This window comes from Aspergillus chevalieri, chromosome 4, assembly GCF_016861735.1.
Source record: "Aspergillus chevalieri M1 DNA, chromosome 4, nearly complete sequence".
Lineage (NCBI taxonomy): Eukaryota > Fungi > Ascomycota > Eurotiomycetes > Eurotiales > Aspergillaceae > Aspergillus > Aspergillus chevalieri.
Window position 1 is genome coordinate 574,999 of NC_057365.1, and position 15,240 is coordinate 590,238.

General features: G+C 49.7%; 7 protein-coding genes across 7 annotated transcripts; 4 read left to right on the forward strand and 3 right to left on the reverse strand.

The window, feature by feature from the left end:
* Nucleotides 1-667: 667 nt before the first annotated feature.
* ACHE_40203S (uncharacterized protein) lies at nucleotides 668-2,027 on the forward strand (the record flags this gene model as incomplete). The annotated part of the gene is made up of 3 exons (XM_043278376.1): nucleotides 668-902; nucleotides 958-1,182; nucleotides 1,243-2,027. 3 exons carry the CDS (start codon nucleotides 668-670, stop codon nucleotides 2,025-2,027), a joined length of 1,245 nt encoding a protein of 414 aa, XP_043136161.1.
* A 616-nt stretch (nucleotides 2,028-2,643) lies between these two features.
* Nucleotides 2,644-3,328, reverse strand: ACHE_40204A (uncharacterized protein; the record flags this gene model as incomplete). Its single annotated transcript, XM_043278377.1, has 3 exons — nucleotides 2,644-2,835; nucleotides 2,933-3,235; nucleotides 3,287-3,328. 3 exons carry the CDS (start codon nucleotides 3,326-3,328, stop codon nucleotides 2,644-2,646), a joined length of 537 nt encoding a protein of 178 aa, XP_043136162.1.
* A 265-nt stretch (nucleotides 3,329-3,593) lies between these two features.
* MT2 (putative cyclopropane-fatty-acyl-phospholipid synthase) lies at nucleotides 3,594-5,414 on the forward strand (the record flags this gene model as incomplete). Its single annotated transcript, XM_043278378.1, has 4 exons — nucleotides 3,594-3,704; nucleotides 3,864-4,350; nucleotides 4,401-5,152; nucleotides 5,202-5,414. The coding sequence occupies 4 exons, from the start codon at nucleotides 3,594-3,596 to the stop codon at nucleotides 5,412-5,414; spliced, it is 1,563 nt and encodes a 520-aa protein (XP_043136163.1).
* Nucleotides 5,415-5,764: 350 nt separating this feature from the next.
* ACHE_40206A (amine oxidase) lies at nucleotides 5,765-7,984 on the reverse strand (the record flags this gene model as incomplete). The annotated part of the gene is made up of 4 exons (XM_043278379.1): nucleotides 5,765-5,988; nucleotides 6,071-6,982; nucleotides 7,042-7,621; nucleotides 7,673-7,984. 4 exons carry the CDS (start codon nucleotides 7,982-7,984, stop codon nucleotides 5,765-5,767), a joined length of 2,028 nt encoding a protein of 675 aa, XP_043136164.1.
* A 742-nt stretch (nucleotides 7,985-8,726) lies between these two features.
* ACHE_40207S (Zn(II)2Cys6 transcription factor) lies at nucleotides 8,727-10,492 on the forward strand (the record flags this gene model as incomplete). The annotated part of the gene is made up of 4 exons (XM_043278380.1): nucleotides 8,727-8,869; nucleotides 8,947-9,708; nucleotides 9,759-9,956; nucleotides 10,006-10,492. The coding sequence occupies 4 exons, from the start codon at nucleotides 8,727-8,729 to the stop codon at nucleotides 10,490-10,492; spliced, it is 1,590 nt and encodes a 529-aa protein (XP_043136165.1).
* A 1,575-nt stretch (nucleotides 10,493-12,067) lies between these two features.
* On the reverse strand, nucleotides 12,068-14,141 carry PEX30 (PEX28-32 family peroxisomal membrane protein; the record flags this gene model as incomplete). Its single annotated transcript, XM_043278381.1, has 3 exons — nucleotides 12,068-12,694; nucleotides 12,750-13,972; nucleotides 14,129-14,141. 3 exons carry the CDS (start codon nucleotides 14,139-14,141, stop codon nucleotides 12,068-12,070), a joined length of 1,863 nt encoding a protein of 620 aa, XP_043136166.1.
* A 480-nt stretch (nucleotides 14,142-14,621) lies between these two features.
* PAM16 (import motor complex subunit PAM16) lies at nucleotides 14,622-15,093 on the forward strand (the record flags this gene model as incomplete). Its single annotated transcript, XM_043278382.1, has 2 exons — nucleotides 14,622-14,624; nucleotides 14,677-15,093. The coding sequence occupies 2 exons, from the start codon at nucleotides 14,622-14,624 to the stop codon at nucleotides 15,091-15,093; spliced, it is 420 nt and encodes a 139-aa protein (XP_043136167.1).
* Nucleotides 15,094-15,240: the final 147 nt, after the last annotated feature.

Below are 15,240 nucleotides of genomic sequence, written 5' to 3' on the forward strand. Positions count from 1 at the left end.
GTAAAAGAAAGTTTATCGGCAAGAAGGGAGGAGATATGTATGTGATGAAAAGAGGCGATCAAAAAGGAAAATTGTAGATGACAGTGATGGATAATTTCCGGCCTTCGCTCAGCGACAAACCAGTGTACAAGTACGGGACGGAGTAGAGTAAGAAAGGGAAAGCTGTCAACGTGGAGGGATTGGATGAAGGGATGGGAGGCTGTATTAAATACCGTACTAGTGTCCGCTTCCTCTCCGAGGCGGTGTGGCTGACTGCGGTGGCTGAGTGGTTGAGAGCGTCTGGCTTCTCCTATTTTCTAAGGGGAGGGGGTGGTAATACCGTTACAATACACCACCGTCGGTCCCATGGCTCCTCCTGGCGGCTCTTACCAAAGGATCGCCTTGTTTTTGTCTCCACGGGCAACGACGCCGCTGGGAAAGAAAACACCCTCCCAAAAGTGCTGCACCTTCTTGACTGTACAATTCAGACAATGCACTCAAGTACCAGCACACTGGCCACCGAAAAACACCACTAGCGATTGCAATTAATATTTCGACCCGCTCCCACCCTGACGCTTTCCCAGTCCACGCCCAGAGATATTCGATCCATTGTTTACGACCCCCTCAAAGCGAACCCACCGATACGATAAGTCACGATCGTCCATTTCCGTTTGTTCGATAAGGCATCATGTTGGCTGTGCGAGACCAGGAGAATCTGGTGCATGCTCACCAGACCGTGGCTGCTGGAAAACCGTTGAATCAAGGCACGAAGACTCCCGGCGCACGAGCTCCCAAAACCCCGTTCAAGGTCCCGCTGAATGACGAGAATGGCCCGTTGGCTTTTGGAAAGAAGACCGTGAAGGCGACTGGAAGGGGGAATGAGAATTTGAAGCCAGCCAAGGATGCGTTTGTAACTCCTCTGCGTAAGGGCACTACCCTGAAGGCAATGAGGAACCATGGTATTGACTGAGAATATAGCAGAGAACCGTCAACGCGCGCCACTGGGTATGAAAACGACCAATGCGAAGGCCAAGACCCCAGCTCCTATTGGCACGAACAAGCCCGAGAGGACCAACAGAAGGACATCGACTCAAAAAGTGAAGAAGATTGCTCCCTTGGTACAGCAGAGTGAGCCGGAGACAGCGGCAAAGTCGGTCCAGGATGATGTGCCGGATATCGAATACATGCCACCCAAGCCTAAAGGTGAGAGTGTACAATTATAAATTGCTATCCGGTTAGCCGCTGACTCTCGGCTGCGTACAGAGCTCCCGGACCTCCCAGACGACATTATATACGACACCACGTTCCCTCAGTTCAGACCAGAGAACCTGGCACGCGGATTGGAGAGCACCTACGGAGACAACGAAATCGGAAGCGACGGTCTTACCAAGCGGGAACGAAAGTACAAGGAAGCTTCGATCGCCCAGGACAAGATGATGGACGAAATGATTCTCAAGCAAATCGAAAGTATTGGGTTTGAGGAAGCCAACGAAACAGACCAGTCCCGACAGTCTACCTTGAAGGAGGCATCAAAACGTCGCCTTGAACCTCGTCGAGTGAAGGTCCCTACCCCGAAGGTCAAATACACTAGCAATGTTTCGACTCTACGAGCCCGAGATGCAGCGGCAGCGTTGTCAGCCTCCGAAACTTCGGCTCCACCAACCAGAGCTGCGTCCCGACCCCGAATCAGTTCATCAATTCATACAACGAGAAAGCCCAGGGCTCCTGCGAACCCATCTTCTATGCGCCATAGTGCCGCTGTCGCAAACTCCAAAACCACCGTGGGTTACGCCAAAGGCAGAGAGGTTTCCACCAGACTGCACGGCAAGCCGTCGACCATCGCGAAACAGCCAGCACCCAAGAACATCCTATCTCCCGATACGTATATGCAGCTCTACGGAACGCCGCCATTCGGATCGGAGATGTGGCTCCGCTGCAAGGCTGCCGGTTGCTTCGACGATGAACAGAACCAGCCGGAAATCATCCCGGAGACCCTTCCTACATTCGACGAGGATGACGAGGCGCTCAACTTCCAGTTGGCGCTATGAGCGAGTGACAAAACTTTCAATGGCATTCTAGGCGAATTTGGCTCGGTGTCCGTTCTAACATTTTTCTTCTGGTATTTTCCAGTTTATGGTTTGGGTGGTAATTATGTGTGTCCAGAGGACAGGAATTATGGCGTTTATTTTTTTTTTTTTTGACAAATGATTATTGGTTTATGATCTTCATCAAACGGAATTTTGTGTATCACTATTTTGGTATCAGCATGGCGAACGAATAACTACTACGTATTAGGTCGAATGACCAGTCAATTATATTTCACGGACAATCTGTTGTGTAGAGATCATTCCAGACTATCAATTAGGACTCGCAAGCTGTGCTGTTTCAGGCACTCCATAGCAACCATGGGACTCCATTCCGAGGAACCGCGGCACGATAGGCACGGACGGCTCGGTCTGGACAATGGCATTTGTAGAGAACAGCTACAGCGTACTCATACACAATTTAGGTATTCTAGAAGAGAAATTTGGTAGCTACCAATCAAAGCTCGTCCAGACGGAAACCGTGGATCACTCATATACAATCAATACTCCGTTAACTTTGCCTATCCCCGAACGCCGGAAACACTGGAATTCTTCAATCATGCAAGCAAACATCAGCTCCTCAAACTGCAGCCATGCCGGGAGCCCAGGAGTCACCAATCCTCTTCACCTCACTGATGAACTTTTTATTTGTGATCTCCTGAGATGTTGAGGTTGGTACGGCCGCATTCTTGGCTAGAGGAAGGTGATCATCAGGGGAATAGAATGGGTTTTGCAAGAGCTGGATGTAGGCAGTTTGCAGAGCGTGAAAGACCTGTATAGACTTGTTAATAACCATACTCAAGGTTTCTAAAAGAGAGCAAACTATCACGATCCGTCCGCCAACTGCGGAGTCGCGAGTGCGGACATACTGGTTTGAGGTTGCCATCTCTCAATCCGCTTATGGCAGCACCGGCACTTTTGGGCTTTTCTGCGCCAATAGGCACTTGTTGCCCCATTAAATCCACCACTACCAGGAACTTGACGCCGGTAGTTGTTAACCAACCGTAGGCTGCTAATCTTTCATCGACTGCATGTAATAGGCCCAGGTCTTGACTGATGGCAGTCTGCTTCTGGTGAATGTCAAAGATATCAAGACATGAGTTTAATAAGAAGTTGAATTCGATAGTTGAATCTGTATAAGGAGGGAATAATGAGATGTGGAGAGGGTTGTCCTTTGGCAACTTGTCAGCAGTGATCATTCTGTAGCAGAGATGATATCATACAGCTTTCCCAATAACACCAATGCAGGCAATCTTGGCTGTCATCCTGAGGATGTTTGTTTGAAATGCAAAAGATATGTTACGCTGGCAGCGCTATTTGAAAGTTGGTATACCGGACGTCGGAGCTGGCACGGGATCGCCGCGGCTCACCGCCCCTGGAATTGGTCCTGTTCCGTGTTCCTCTCCCTCACCTCATATTATTTCTCTTTCTCAAAAACAACACCGTGTCAGCCTTTGCAATTGCTCTCTGGCACTCCCTCCGTCTTCCTCTTTTCCCTCTCTCTTTCTCCTCCCAATCGTCACCTCAGCCATGACGACGGAGAAGATTCACCCCGAGTCTCCTGAGGAGTTCGAGTTCATCGAGACTCCTCCGGCTTCTTGCATCACTCCCGCGGAGCCATGTGGTGTGCGGACGACATCGGTAAGCTTTGTTCAGTTTGTTTGCTGGTGAAGGTTTTCTGTGGGCACCAATTGGCCTGGTCCGGACTGGCTTAGCTCCCGGTCTTAGATACGGCTACCCAATTGACACTTATGCGTTAAGGTACACGGAAGCTAATCATCTCTTGTTTTCTTATTGCAGTATCCTGCTATCAAGAATGCTCCCGTTCCCGCCGATTCTCCCGGCAGCGATGGCTTCTCTAACATCCTGCTCTTCTCTTTGCTCGTGCTCATTCCGTGGTACCTGGCCCGCCAGGTTGGCGGTGGTTTCTACACCACCATCTTCTTCGCTATCTTTACCACGATCCCCATTCTGATGGCCTTCTGGACTATTGCTTCTTCCGTTTCTCCCCGTAAGAACGAGAAGGCCAAGTACGCTGGTCGTCCCGTCGAGCACTACCTTCAGTTCCACAGCGAGCATGACCGTGCTGCCTACCGCGGCAAGAGCAAGATCCCCATGGAGGTCTTCTACGAGAAATACTTCAATGGCGAGGTTGACTTCAAGGGTGATGCTCTTGAGTGTCTCGAGTTCCGTCACGACTGGGCCAACTTCCGCTTCACCATGGGTCTCTACAAGCACTTCCTGTTTGGTTTCATTCCCGAGTTGCTGATTCACTCTCGTTCTCAGGGTAAGAAATACCGATTCAACGATGATACGGTGATTCTGACCTTTTTTTAGATGAAGAACAGGTCCGTGACCACTACGACAGAGGCGACGACTTTTACGCTTGGTTCTTGGGTCCTCGCATGATCTACACCTCCGGTCTGATCGGTGACGTCAACAGAGAGGAGACTCTTGAGGAGCTCCAGGACAACAAGCTTGCGGTTGTTTGCGAGAAGATTGGTCTTAAGCCTGGCGACACCGTTCTCGACCTCGGCTGTGGCTGGGGTACTCTGGCCAAGTACGCTTCGGTCCACTATGGCGCTCACGTTACTGGTATCACTCTTGGTCGTAACCAGACTGCCTGGGGTAACAATGGTCTCCGCAAGGCCGGTATCGAAGACTCTCAAAGCCGCATCCACTGCTTGGACTACCGTGATGCTCCCCGTGTATCCGGAGGCTACAAGAAGATCACTTGTCTTGAGATGGCTGAGCACGTCGGTGTGCGCCACTTCTCCAGCTTCCTGTCCCAGGTCTACGACATGCTTGATGACGACGGTGTCTTCTTCCTGCAGATCGCTGGTCTCCGCAAGTCTTGGCAGTACGAGGATCTCATCTGGGGTCTTTTCATGAACAAGTACATCTTCCCCGGTGCTGACGCTAGCACTCCTCTTGGCTTCGTTATCGACAAGCTCGAGGGTTCCGGTTTTGAGATCAAGGGTGTTGATACTATTGGTGTTCACTACTCTGCCACTCTCTGGCGGTGGTACCGTAACTGGATGGGCAACCGTGAGAAGGTTGAGGCTAAGTACGGCAAAAGATGGTTCCGCGTAAGTTCTTTTCCCTGGTGAGATTCATCATGATACTAAAGTTGTCTAGATCTGGGAGTACTTCCTTGCTGCCTCCACTATCACTTCCCGCCAGGGTGGTGCTACCTGCTGGCAGATCACTCTCGTCAAGAACATCAACTCCACCCACCGTGTTGAGGGTATCAACTCGCAGTACGGTCTTACCGGAGCCCGCCAGGCCTCCATTGACAACGTTGGCAACGGCAGCGTCCCTAGCGCTCACGTGCCTACTGTTACCAAATAAATGGACTAGGTGTTCTTTTCCGTCTCGTGAATTATGATAACTCGCGGTGATGTCGACAACACAACGACTGAAGTACAGAATGTACAGAAAGTGATTTATGGGATAATTTGGCAAAGGATCGGGTGAAAAATACGGGAAATTACACAAATGAGGAAAAAAGATGATGAAGCTACATGTATGATGTTCGGATCTATATATCCTCTATGGCTCGATGAGCTGGAGGGCAATGTATCTCTATGGCAGAAGATATGTCGTAATGAATTCAGTGATGGTTAAATCTTGAACAAGTAGAAGTTATATACATGTACCTACCAACGTAGCCAATCTCAACACACCATTCGAATGTCAGTCTACTCAACCCTCTTAAACAACTTAGCCCTACTGCCACCGCTGCAGCACGCCGCAGGGCTAGCCTCTTGATGAAGAGTAGACTTATTAAAACCTTGCGACGACTGCGGCACATCTAACGCTGGGTTCTTGGTAAAGAATCCATCCGGCCTAAGCATAACACTGATCTTCTCCATGGGCATAACGGGGAAATCTTCGACGCGGGGGTTGTGTGTTAAACCAAAGGCTGCATTGCATATTAGCACTGTTCATGTACCAAAGAATTCGAAATGAAGGGAAAGGCAAAGATGGCAGGGGAAGGAACATACTATGCCACAATACCACATCCTCATTCTCCGTCTCATCATTCCTAGCAACCCACGTCTCAACGCCCTCCGCCCGTCTCGACTGATTCGTAAACTCCCCCGCCGCAAACAACTCCTCATCCCGATACTTCGTAACCCAGATGGGCTTACTTGCAAACACAGCCCTCTGCCATCCCAGCGATTTCTTCGATGCGAGCATCATCTGGCTCGGCGCTGTCATGAGCTTATACGCGACTGGTTTGTAGGTGATGGGGTTTGTAATGGAGTCGTTCCGGATTTTGAAGACGCGGTGCCGCGAGACGTCTGTTTCTGCTGTTCCCGATGTGCGGAGGGTCGTTTGCTGGGTTGTATAGCCTACGCCGTAGGGGTTTGTTTCGTCGTCTTCTGGGAGCGGGATGCTGTCTTCGTAGTAGATTGTGTTCTTGTGCCCGTCGATGGCTGGGTCGATTCTGAGAGAAAACATGTGTTGGTGGAAGGGGGCCATGACTCCTGGCCCGACATTCGTTCCCCAGGGGACAGTCTCGCCGTTTTGGTTGTCGAACGGGACGGTGGAGAGGATTCCTGTGGCGCGGACTTCCAGTTCCACGTTTGCGGCTTGGTCGAAGATGTATGCGAAGATGTACTCGTAGTTGGCGACGGTGCAGATGATTTGGAGGACGAGTTGGCGGTTGCGCACGACAGTTGCGGCGCCGGTGCGGTAGTTGGTGTGTTTGTGTTGAAGGCCATTGTCTTGTTCGTGCATGCAGACTACATTTTGCATCAACACCGGGTTGCCTTTCGAATCGGCTCTGTAGCCGTCGAAGTATTTGATGTGGCCGAGGCAGTCGCAGCCTAGGGATAGTTGATTGGCGTTTAAACCGAATCCAACGTCGCCAACGTCGAAGGCTTGTTTTCGGTGGTATGGTGCACGGGGGTCTATCTCGTTAGAAGAGGTTTTTGATTTTTCGATTCTTCTAGCAAGAGAGCTCACTCACCTCCATAGGGAACAGTCATCTCCGAGACAGAAAGACGGTAAAACAGATTCCGGTTATCGTACGTCACATTATGAATGACAAGACCCTCACGACTGTTGAATCCTACTCTGAACCGCCATTTCTGCCAAGACACCAGGTTGCCGTCCACATTGAAAGACGGCCCCTCAGGCTGCTGCGCAATATAGGGCTTAAGATCCTGCCTGAGCGGTTCATCCAGAAGTTCGTGCGCATATTGCACAGCCTTGACAGGCTTCCACGGCTGAGTTTCCACGGCGACAGTATTCGCACCGCCAGGGAGATAGTCCATACGGACAAGTTCGTGCGTGGTGCCATCAAACACCGGAGAAAACTTGCATGGGAGCGAGTAGTGGTTGTTCTGGGGATGGTCGACTTCAACAATGTACATAAAGCACTGGAAGAGGCGTCGTGTTTCATTGGCGTCGTCCGTGCCGTACATCCAGGGATCGTTGCAGACGGTTATCCCTGGTGGGAGCTTGAGTCTCTCAATTTCAGCTTGTACTGCTGGATGGCGCATGCAAAGATCTTCGATATCAGCTAGCTCATCGATGTCAACGGGTGCCTATCGTTGATCAGTACAGCCACATAATAACATGTGGGGTCATGAACTTACTTGCACCTCTTTGGGCATCTCCTTTGCGTATATAATTGATCTGGTATCTGCGTTCAATAGCGCCTTGTAAAATGAGCCATTGTCGAGACGGTTGAAGTAAGCGAGCAGAATGCGAGCTGGTCTCGACGGTAGGGGCTGCCGTAATCTCTCTGCTTCGATGTATGGAACCACGTCTGCTTTGATGGGTTCCTGAAGGTCAATCTTCTTGTACCGCAGTGGTACACCAGAGAAAGCTGCCTGTAAGACTCGCACAGCCAATTGAATCTCCCCAGGAGTAATTGGATCGAAAGGATGAAGACTAGTTGAAGACATTGTGTGCGGACGAGATATATATCGGGCCAAGGGTAACCTCTGAGAGAGATGATAGTGAAGAGTCAATTGACCATGCAGTTGAGCAGGAAAACTAGCTACTTAAATACCTTGGCAGCCAACCCTCTGCCATGGTGTATATCAGAGCATATCGGTCTTCTGGATGGACCTGCCATTTTGGGTAAACGAGCGGAGCGGGTCGATCGCGCCCGGCGTCTGTCGGAGGGCCGGCCATATCAGTGTGAGAAGAAAGAGCAAGTACAGCCAGACACACCGGGCCCGAGATCAAGCAGCTGCTTGGATTGGCGCGGATCTTTGCTCGGTCACTGGGGTTCTTTCCTGTTAGTCAAAGGACCGTGGGGATACTGTCGATGTGCAGATCTCAGATCCAACCACCACTACTATCTCACTCTCCGTGCCAAGCATCAATCTGATTACCCATGAATATAGTGCTGCCTCTATCACCAAGGCCAAGAAGTTGTCTTGATTACCTACTTCCGTGGTTCGAAGTCCCTCCGCAAAAGCCGGGGACCGATAAGATAAGATAAAGGCGCATCTCTTACCGTATTGAGACTAGCGTCTCTTCTTCCCTCGTGACTTCCAACGACATCAATTTTCGCCTGCTTTGGCTGCATGCATTTCACAAATCACTGCCCAGGGATGCATTTCAACCCCTCGTCTCGATCACCTAGGGGACCCACTGGTGATAAGAACAGATGATGTGGCTGAACGGCCACTCCGCAGCATGAATCGAACCAGTACTACAACCTCGGCCCCGGACCATGCCGCAACGAGAAAGAGATACAGACGAGAAGGCGGGAGATGGTCTCGGTCGGGCTGCTTGACATGCAAGAAGCGGCGGAAGCGATGCGATGAGGCTAAACCGAGGTGGGTATAGCCACTTTTTATACCGCATGGATCTAGATAGAGATCTATGATATCCGGGGTAGGGCTGACATTGGTAGTTGCCATAACTGCACCAGATTGGGAAAGACATGTGAGGGCTATGGGTCTATGTGGGCAGAGCCCTTGGATCCATTTGCGCAAGTGTTCCAGCCTGAAGGACAGAAACGGCGGAAAATTAGTTCGTCTTCGCCATGCAGCTCGGATGGGTTTTCGGAGGGCAGTTTGGCATTGTCGACTATTTCGCCTGCGCCAGTGGACTTCGACGACGGTCTCTCGATAGATAGTTATTCTAAGAGCGAAGTAAATGATCAATCAGAATACACTATCCCCTATGCATCGCTCCAACCCAGCCTCTACCTAACCCACCTCACTCCCCTCGAAACCCATTACCTTCAATATCATATCGAACAAGGTTCCAAACTCCTCGTCAACCTCGAAACCACCGAAAACCCCCTTCGATCCCTCATCATCCCGCGCGCCCTCTCCTCACCACTTCTAATGAAAGCTATGTGCGCATTGTCCGCAATGCACTTTTCCAATCGCTCTTTTGACAGCTTCGGTGTCAGTATTGATGCGCAAACAGCAGCGACCAAATACTACATTCAGACTATGAAAGGGATACGCATGGCGTTAGCCGAGGATTCTGGTGGAGGAGTCTCGGATGAAGTGGTTCTGGCCGTTGGGCTTCTTTGCAAGTATGAGATTGTGCGCGGGAGCGTGAGACAGTGGGCAGTGCATTTGGGAGCGTTGCAGAGGTTGGTTATTTCCAGGGGTGGGTATGCTTCTTTAGATCGGGATACGGCGGAGTTTTTGTGTGGTTTGTATGTCTTTCAATGCCTTGATGTATGGAATTATGGGCTAATGAGGACAGTTTTACATATGCGCATCATGTGGCCAAACTTACCAACCGGCGACATATCACAGGTGTCATGCCGGAAGTTGATAGTGTGCGGATCAGAAAATTGGACATCTACATCGGCTATACGGAGGATATACTTAAGCTCTGCGCTAGAACCTCCGATCTCCCATCTTTAGATCCTTTATCTCTGCAAACAGAAGTTAACGACATGTAAGTACATCTATACCCCTAGTTGAAGCATACAGCTTACACAAACAAGTGATACCTCCCTCCAAACTTGGTCACCCACAACACCCACAAACCAATACATCATACCCCAAGGAATGACACCCTCCGTCCTGCTTCGTCTACAAATGGTCGCAGAATGTTTCCGCGATGCAGCATATATCTACCTCCATTCCATTCTCGAACGCATACCCTCCTGTCAACCATCTTTATATCCCATTTCAACATCTAAACAAGAAGCCCTGCAAAGGTGCCTATCTCGCATCGAAACTTTTCATCTCGATCCAGAGTATTGTGAGTACTCAGCCTTGACATTTCCGCTCTTCATCGCGGGGTGTGAGTGCCAGACTATAGTAGAGAGGGATATTGTTATGGAGGCATTAGGGGCGTTAGAGAGGAATTTTGGAATTGGGAATGTGAGGAGGGCGAAAGAGATATTGAATGTTCTTTGGAGTGAAAATGGAGAGGGGCATTGGCTGGATACACTGGAGAGGCTGAAGTGGGATGTCATTTTGGGGTAGGGCTGAGTATACAATTCCCAGTTTATTAGTTACATAGTCTATTTCTCGAAAGAATATTAACGAGAATCTATGAGGACATACCCATCATTACTCAACCCAGATATCGGCAACCTCTCAAAGCCAAGATGACCAAAACCCTCCTTAGACGTACCACCCATTGGCCGCGCCAAAAAACATTGGAATTATAGAACATCTGTCTGTACTTCGTAATTGGTGTGAAAAGCGTGCATTGTGACAGAGGAGTTGATGAGAAGAAAAACAAAAGCCTAAGATAGTGAATAACGATTGGTCTAGAATGACCGCGCTGCTATCGAGGCGGGGTCTTTCTGCCTGGACACACTCCTATTTATATCGATCATCGTTCAACTTACTCTGTTATGCCCAGTATACTGATCATGAAGACATCCAAGAGCCCCAAGACTGTTATGATCTACGCAAACAACTGGTCATTATTTGAAGAGCCATTCTGCGCATGAAAAATGACCATATTGATATCGACACACTCCAGAAACGCAAGGTTCGAGTACTTCTTCTCGATTTAGAAGGGGATGAACTGCCGAAATTCTTCATCCCACACCATTGTGAAAGCCTAGAAGAACCTAGGAACGGAGGAGGTCCACTACCACTTTGACCAGTCTAGAATTTTCAACACCAAGGAACACTCGTGGTGGTCATATTGATATCTTCACGGACACACAAATAGCTTCGATACAGGCCCGTTTAACAAGGGCTCATGGTTCACCAAGCAGTGAGCCATCATCCACAAGCATTTTCTGACTGTTGCTCATCTAAAACTGCAGAACAGGAGACTATGAAGAATATCCAGAGTTATATCAACTCCTCGCTGATAAACCAGAGTTCGGAGTCTACTGGATTGCCCAGTCCAAATAGTACGCCAGGCAACATGTCAAATGCGTAGCATACAATGATGTAGTGCCGGACGACACTCAGATGATACGCGGAGAGGTGATGACAATCCTCAACCTTATGCTCGGCCAGCTGGGCCTCAAATGCCTTGTCAAGGATAGGATTGCACCAGTAATTCTAGTCTCCGTAGCTTTCATATACTATGTTAATCATATGTTCTAGGTTTTATTGATATCATTATATGGCTTTTACCCCCGTATCATCGAAGCCTACCTTGATGGCAATGAATTGACCATACGCCATACAAAAGGCTTATGAGTTCAGTTATATGAACTCTGAGGGGGGTGGTGATACTTCCAAGGGGTATCTTGTTATGCTGTTTTTGGGAGGCTATCCGTGCCTTGAGCTCGCTTTTCTGTCAGTTTTGTTGGGGAGTCATCATGTTGTTCATTCGAATTGGATTCGCGTTGAAGTTTGCGTGCGTGCAAATAGGTTTCAATGGCATATGTGCTTCTCTATAATGCTCCTTAGGGTCATTCGACATGGGCTCGTTGAATTGAGGTTTAAGGTTATAGTTATTTATTAAGTGTTCTTGTAAAATCGTGGTGAAACCCAACATATCAGTAATGTGATAATTGATTAATACGACTAAGGTATGAAAACGCCAAACCGAATATTCTACTAGAAGCCATCGTTGTTGAAAACGAATCAACTCAACCCCATATTCATCTCATCACTTAATCCCAATTCCCTCTCAACTCTCTCAGTGCCACCGGTAGCTCGCGCGCCCCAACGATCAAGACGATCCTGGGCGTCGACAATCTCCCTGTCACGGACACTACGGGTATCACTAATACTTCCGTGTGTACTCCCTTCGCGACCCAAACTACTGCTATGGCTTGAATAGCTCGATGGTTTGTGAGGACGAGACGAGGACGATGACTTAATGTTAATTGGCCTCGAGCCGGAGGGACTGTGATTGGTGGCAGATGTTATTTTTTGGTTTGTAACGGAAGAGGGATTTGTGGTGGATATGGATGTGGAGGATGAGGCCGCTCCAGTGGGGGTACTGTTGCTGGAGTTGTCGCTTACACTCTTCGAGCTCCCGAACCAGCGCCTGCGTCGTGCTTTGGACGAGGTCGACTGGGAGGTGCTCTTGGCATCTTCATAATCGGTGGTGCCGTTCTGTTCGTTTTGCAGCGCTTGGGTTAAGGTGGATGTGGATTCTGTCATTTCTTCGGGGGATGGAATCTCGACGAGTTCAGCGTCACGGTACCACTTTCTTCGGCGAGTATACCGATCCCATCCATCCTGGCCCCGACGGCCTTCGTTCCACTGTTGCAAGTTTGTTAGATATCAACACAGGATATTCCGGAGAAAAGCAACCCACCTTGTTATCGTAATAGATCCATCCTCCGCCATCTGATGACTTGGAATCCGCCTTATCGCTAGATTCTTCAGCACCTTCTATCCGCCACTCACTGCTTTCCACCCAGCGCCATTCAGCATTGCCGCTGTGCACATCCGGGAGCTCAAACTCATCTCTTGGCGGGACGCTGTTGAGATGTTCATCTGTCCATGCCGTCCGCTCAGACGGAAACAAGGAATATGTCCATCCGATCCCAAGCCAACGGCGCTGGTTCTCATAGATGACAAAAGTAAAGCGGATACCCGATGACTCTGGGTTGCGCTTGGTTGTCATGTCTTTAGTACGACCACGGGTCAGGCTTTTGATCGACTGAGACTTGTCGACCTCTGACGAGAACTGGAGACCAGTAATCATTGAACAAACCCGACGGACAAAGAGAGATCTCCACAAGATAACCCGGGCGACTCGTGCCGGTCGGCAGTGATATGTAAGGAAAGAAGTGCCCACCAGCATGACGACACGGCGGGTGGTTAGCAGGTAGAATGGAGGGAGGGTTAAAAGGATCCATATCGGGGTGACAAAGAGGATGCGGAAGAATAGAGCAGTCAGGGCTGGTTTGGTGGTAGCGGAAGTGGCCGTGCGCTGGGTGGAGAGGAAATCGGTCAAATCGAGTAGGGGTTCAAGGAGGATATTACACCGGGTGGTGAAGGTGCGCAAGGTTTCGACGATTTCGTCTAAGCTGGTATGGTGTCGAGCTGTCCCGCCATCTGCAGCTGCCTTCTGGTAGTCCGTAGATTTGGGCTTCTGATCAAACCACGAGCGGGAGGATAGCGGAGAATAGCGACGCCAGTACATTCCCAGGATCAACCCGATCACAACAAGGATCGGACCGGCCCAGTGAATAACGGCATCACCATACATAACCACCGCCCAGAAGGCTGCGACGAGCAGGAAGCTCTCCCACGGATCACCCGAGGTCCATGTCAACAGGCCAGCCAACTTATTCAACGGCAGAATGAACGGGTGCGAATAGGCCAAGGCTCGCGTGACGGCGGGGGGAGTAGCGACCAGCAACGGCGACTTGCGATGGACAATAACACTGGAGCGCTGTCTCGAAGTCAAGGAAGAACCGGCAATGGTGGTGGGCGAGAAAGCGGCGACGGTCGGCTGCTGGCTATCCAGCTGCACGCCATGATCTTGCGCGTACGAAGAGGACGCCATGGAATCTATCCACGGAAAGTCGTCTGGTATGGCATCATCAGCATGGAAAGGACTGTGAAAAGCAGAATTCCAGAGTGAAGAGGAAGTGGCTGTAGAAACAGCAGCCGTGGCAGAAGAAGACGAAGAACGATGTTGGAGCCTCATAGTAGCAGAACTAGTGATAGTAGTAGTAGACCTACCGAGAGCTGCCATTCAACAAAGACGTCATACGTCAGTGTCATTCTGCAATTGGAGCAGAAACAAGAGAAAGAGAGAGAGAGAGAGAAGGATTAGAGAGACGGAAAAAGAAAGAAGAGAGAAATTAACACAAATTTAGTTTGTCTCGTTCTATCGCACTTTGCTGCTTCTCGGTCTTGAGCGCGGGGAGAGCATGTGACTCGGTAATACGGTACAAATACATGTGCATAGTACAGAGATCTTACTCTGTACGCATGGAAGAGGTTCTATTCTATTCTATAGAGAATGATTGAAATATTTCTTCTCTCTCTACTACATTCTCTGCTATCCCCATTATATCATTTCCTAATTGGTATTCTGGGGCGACATCGCTGACCGGCATCGCTGCCGAATTTTTCCGCTTTCAATTTCTCCGGCGGAAGATCTCTCGCTTTACACCTCCGGTTGCATTCTGTCTGTTGTGAGAGCAGTTAATTATTGTTATATACTTCCATAATGGTGAGTAATTCCTTCTATAGTGTAATACCTTGGCTAGAAACTGACCGAATAGGCCCACCGTATTGTCGGCCAGGTCCTCGTCACCGGCGCTCGAGTCTTCGGGCGAGCCTTCGCAGAAGCGTACAAACAAGCCCAAGCCTCCTCCAAATATGCCGCTCAAGCTTCCAAAGGGAACATGGGTGCCGCAAATACCTTTGCTTCCGGCGGTTTGTCTCTCGATGAGGCCTGCAGGATCCTCAACACCAAGCCCCCGCAAGCCGGCAAAGCGGATCTCGAACAAGTCATGGAACGATTCAAGAAGCTGTTTGATATGAACAACCCGGAGAAAGGTGGCAGTTTCTACCTCCAGAGCAAAATTCTCCGCGCACGCGAGCGGATAGAGATGGAGGTCCGACAGGCAGAACGACAGGCGGCACATGAGAAGGAACTGAAAGAAGGGTGGAAGCCCAAGGTGTACAAGGACCGGTGATCTCTCGTCTACTTCTTTTGAACCGGTTCTCAACGAACAAGCTTGAACGTGTGTCTGCCCCTGCGTCGTCTCCTGCCACGAGATAAAAATCAGAAAGGGAAAAAAAAAAAAAGTGCCGCTCCTCGGTTTTCGCAGCATAGCATGGCG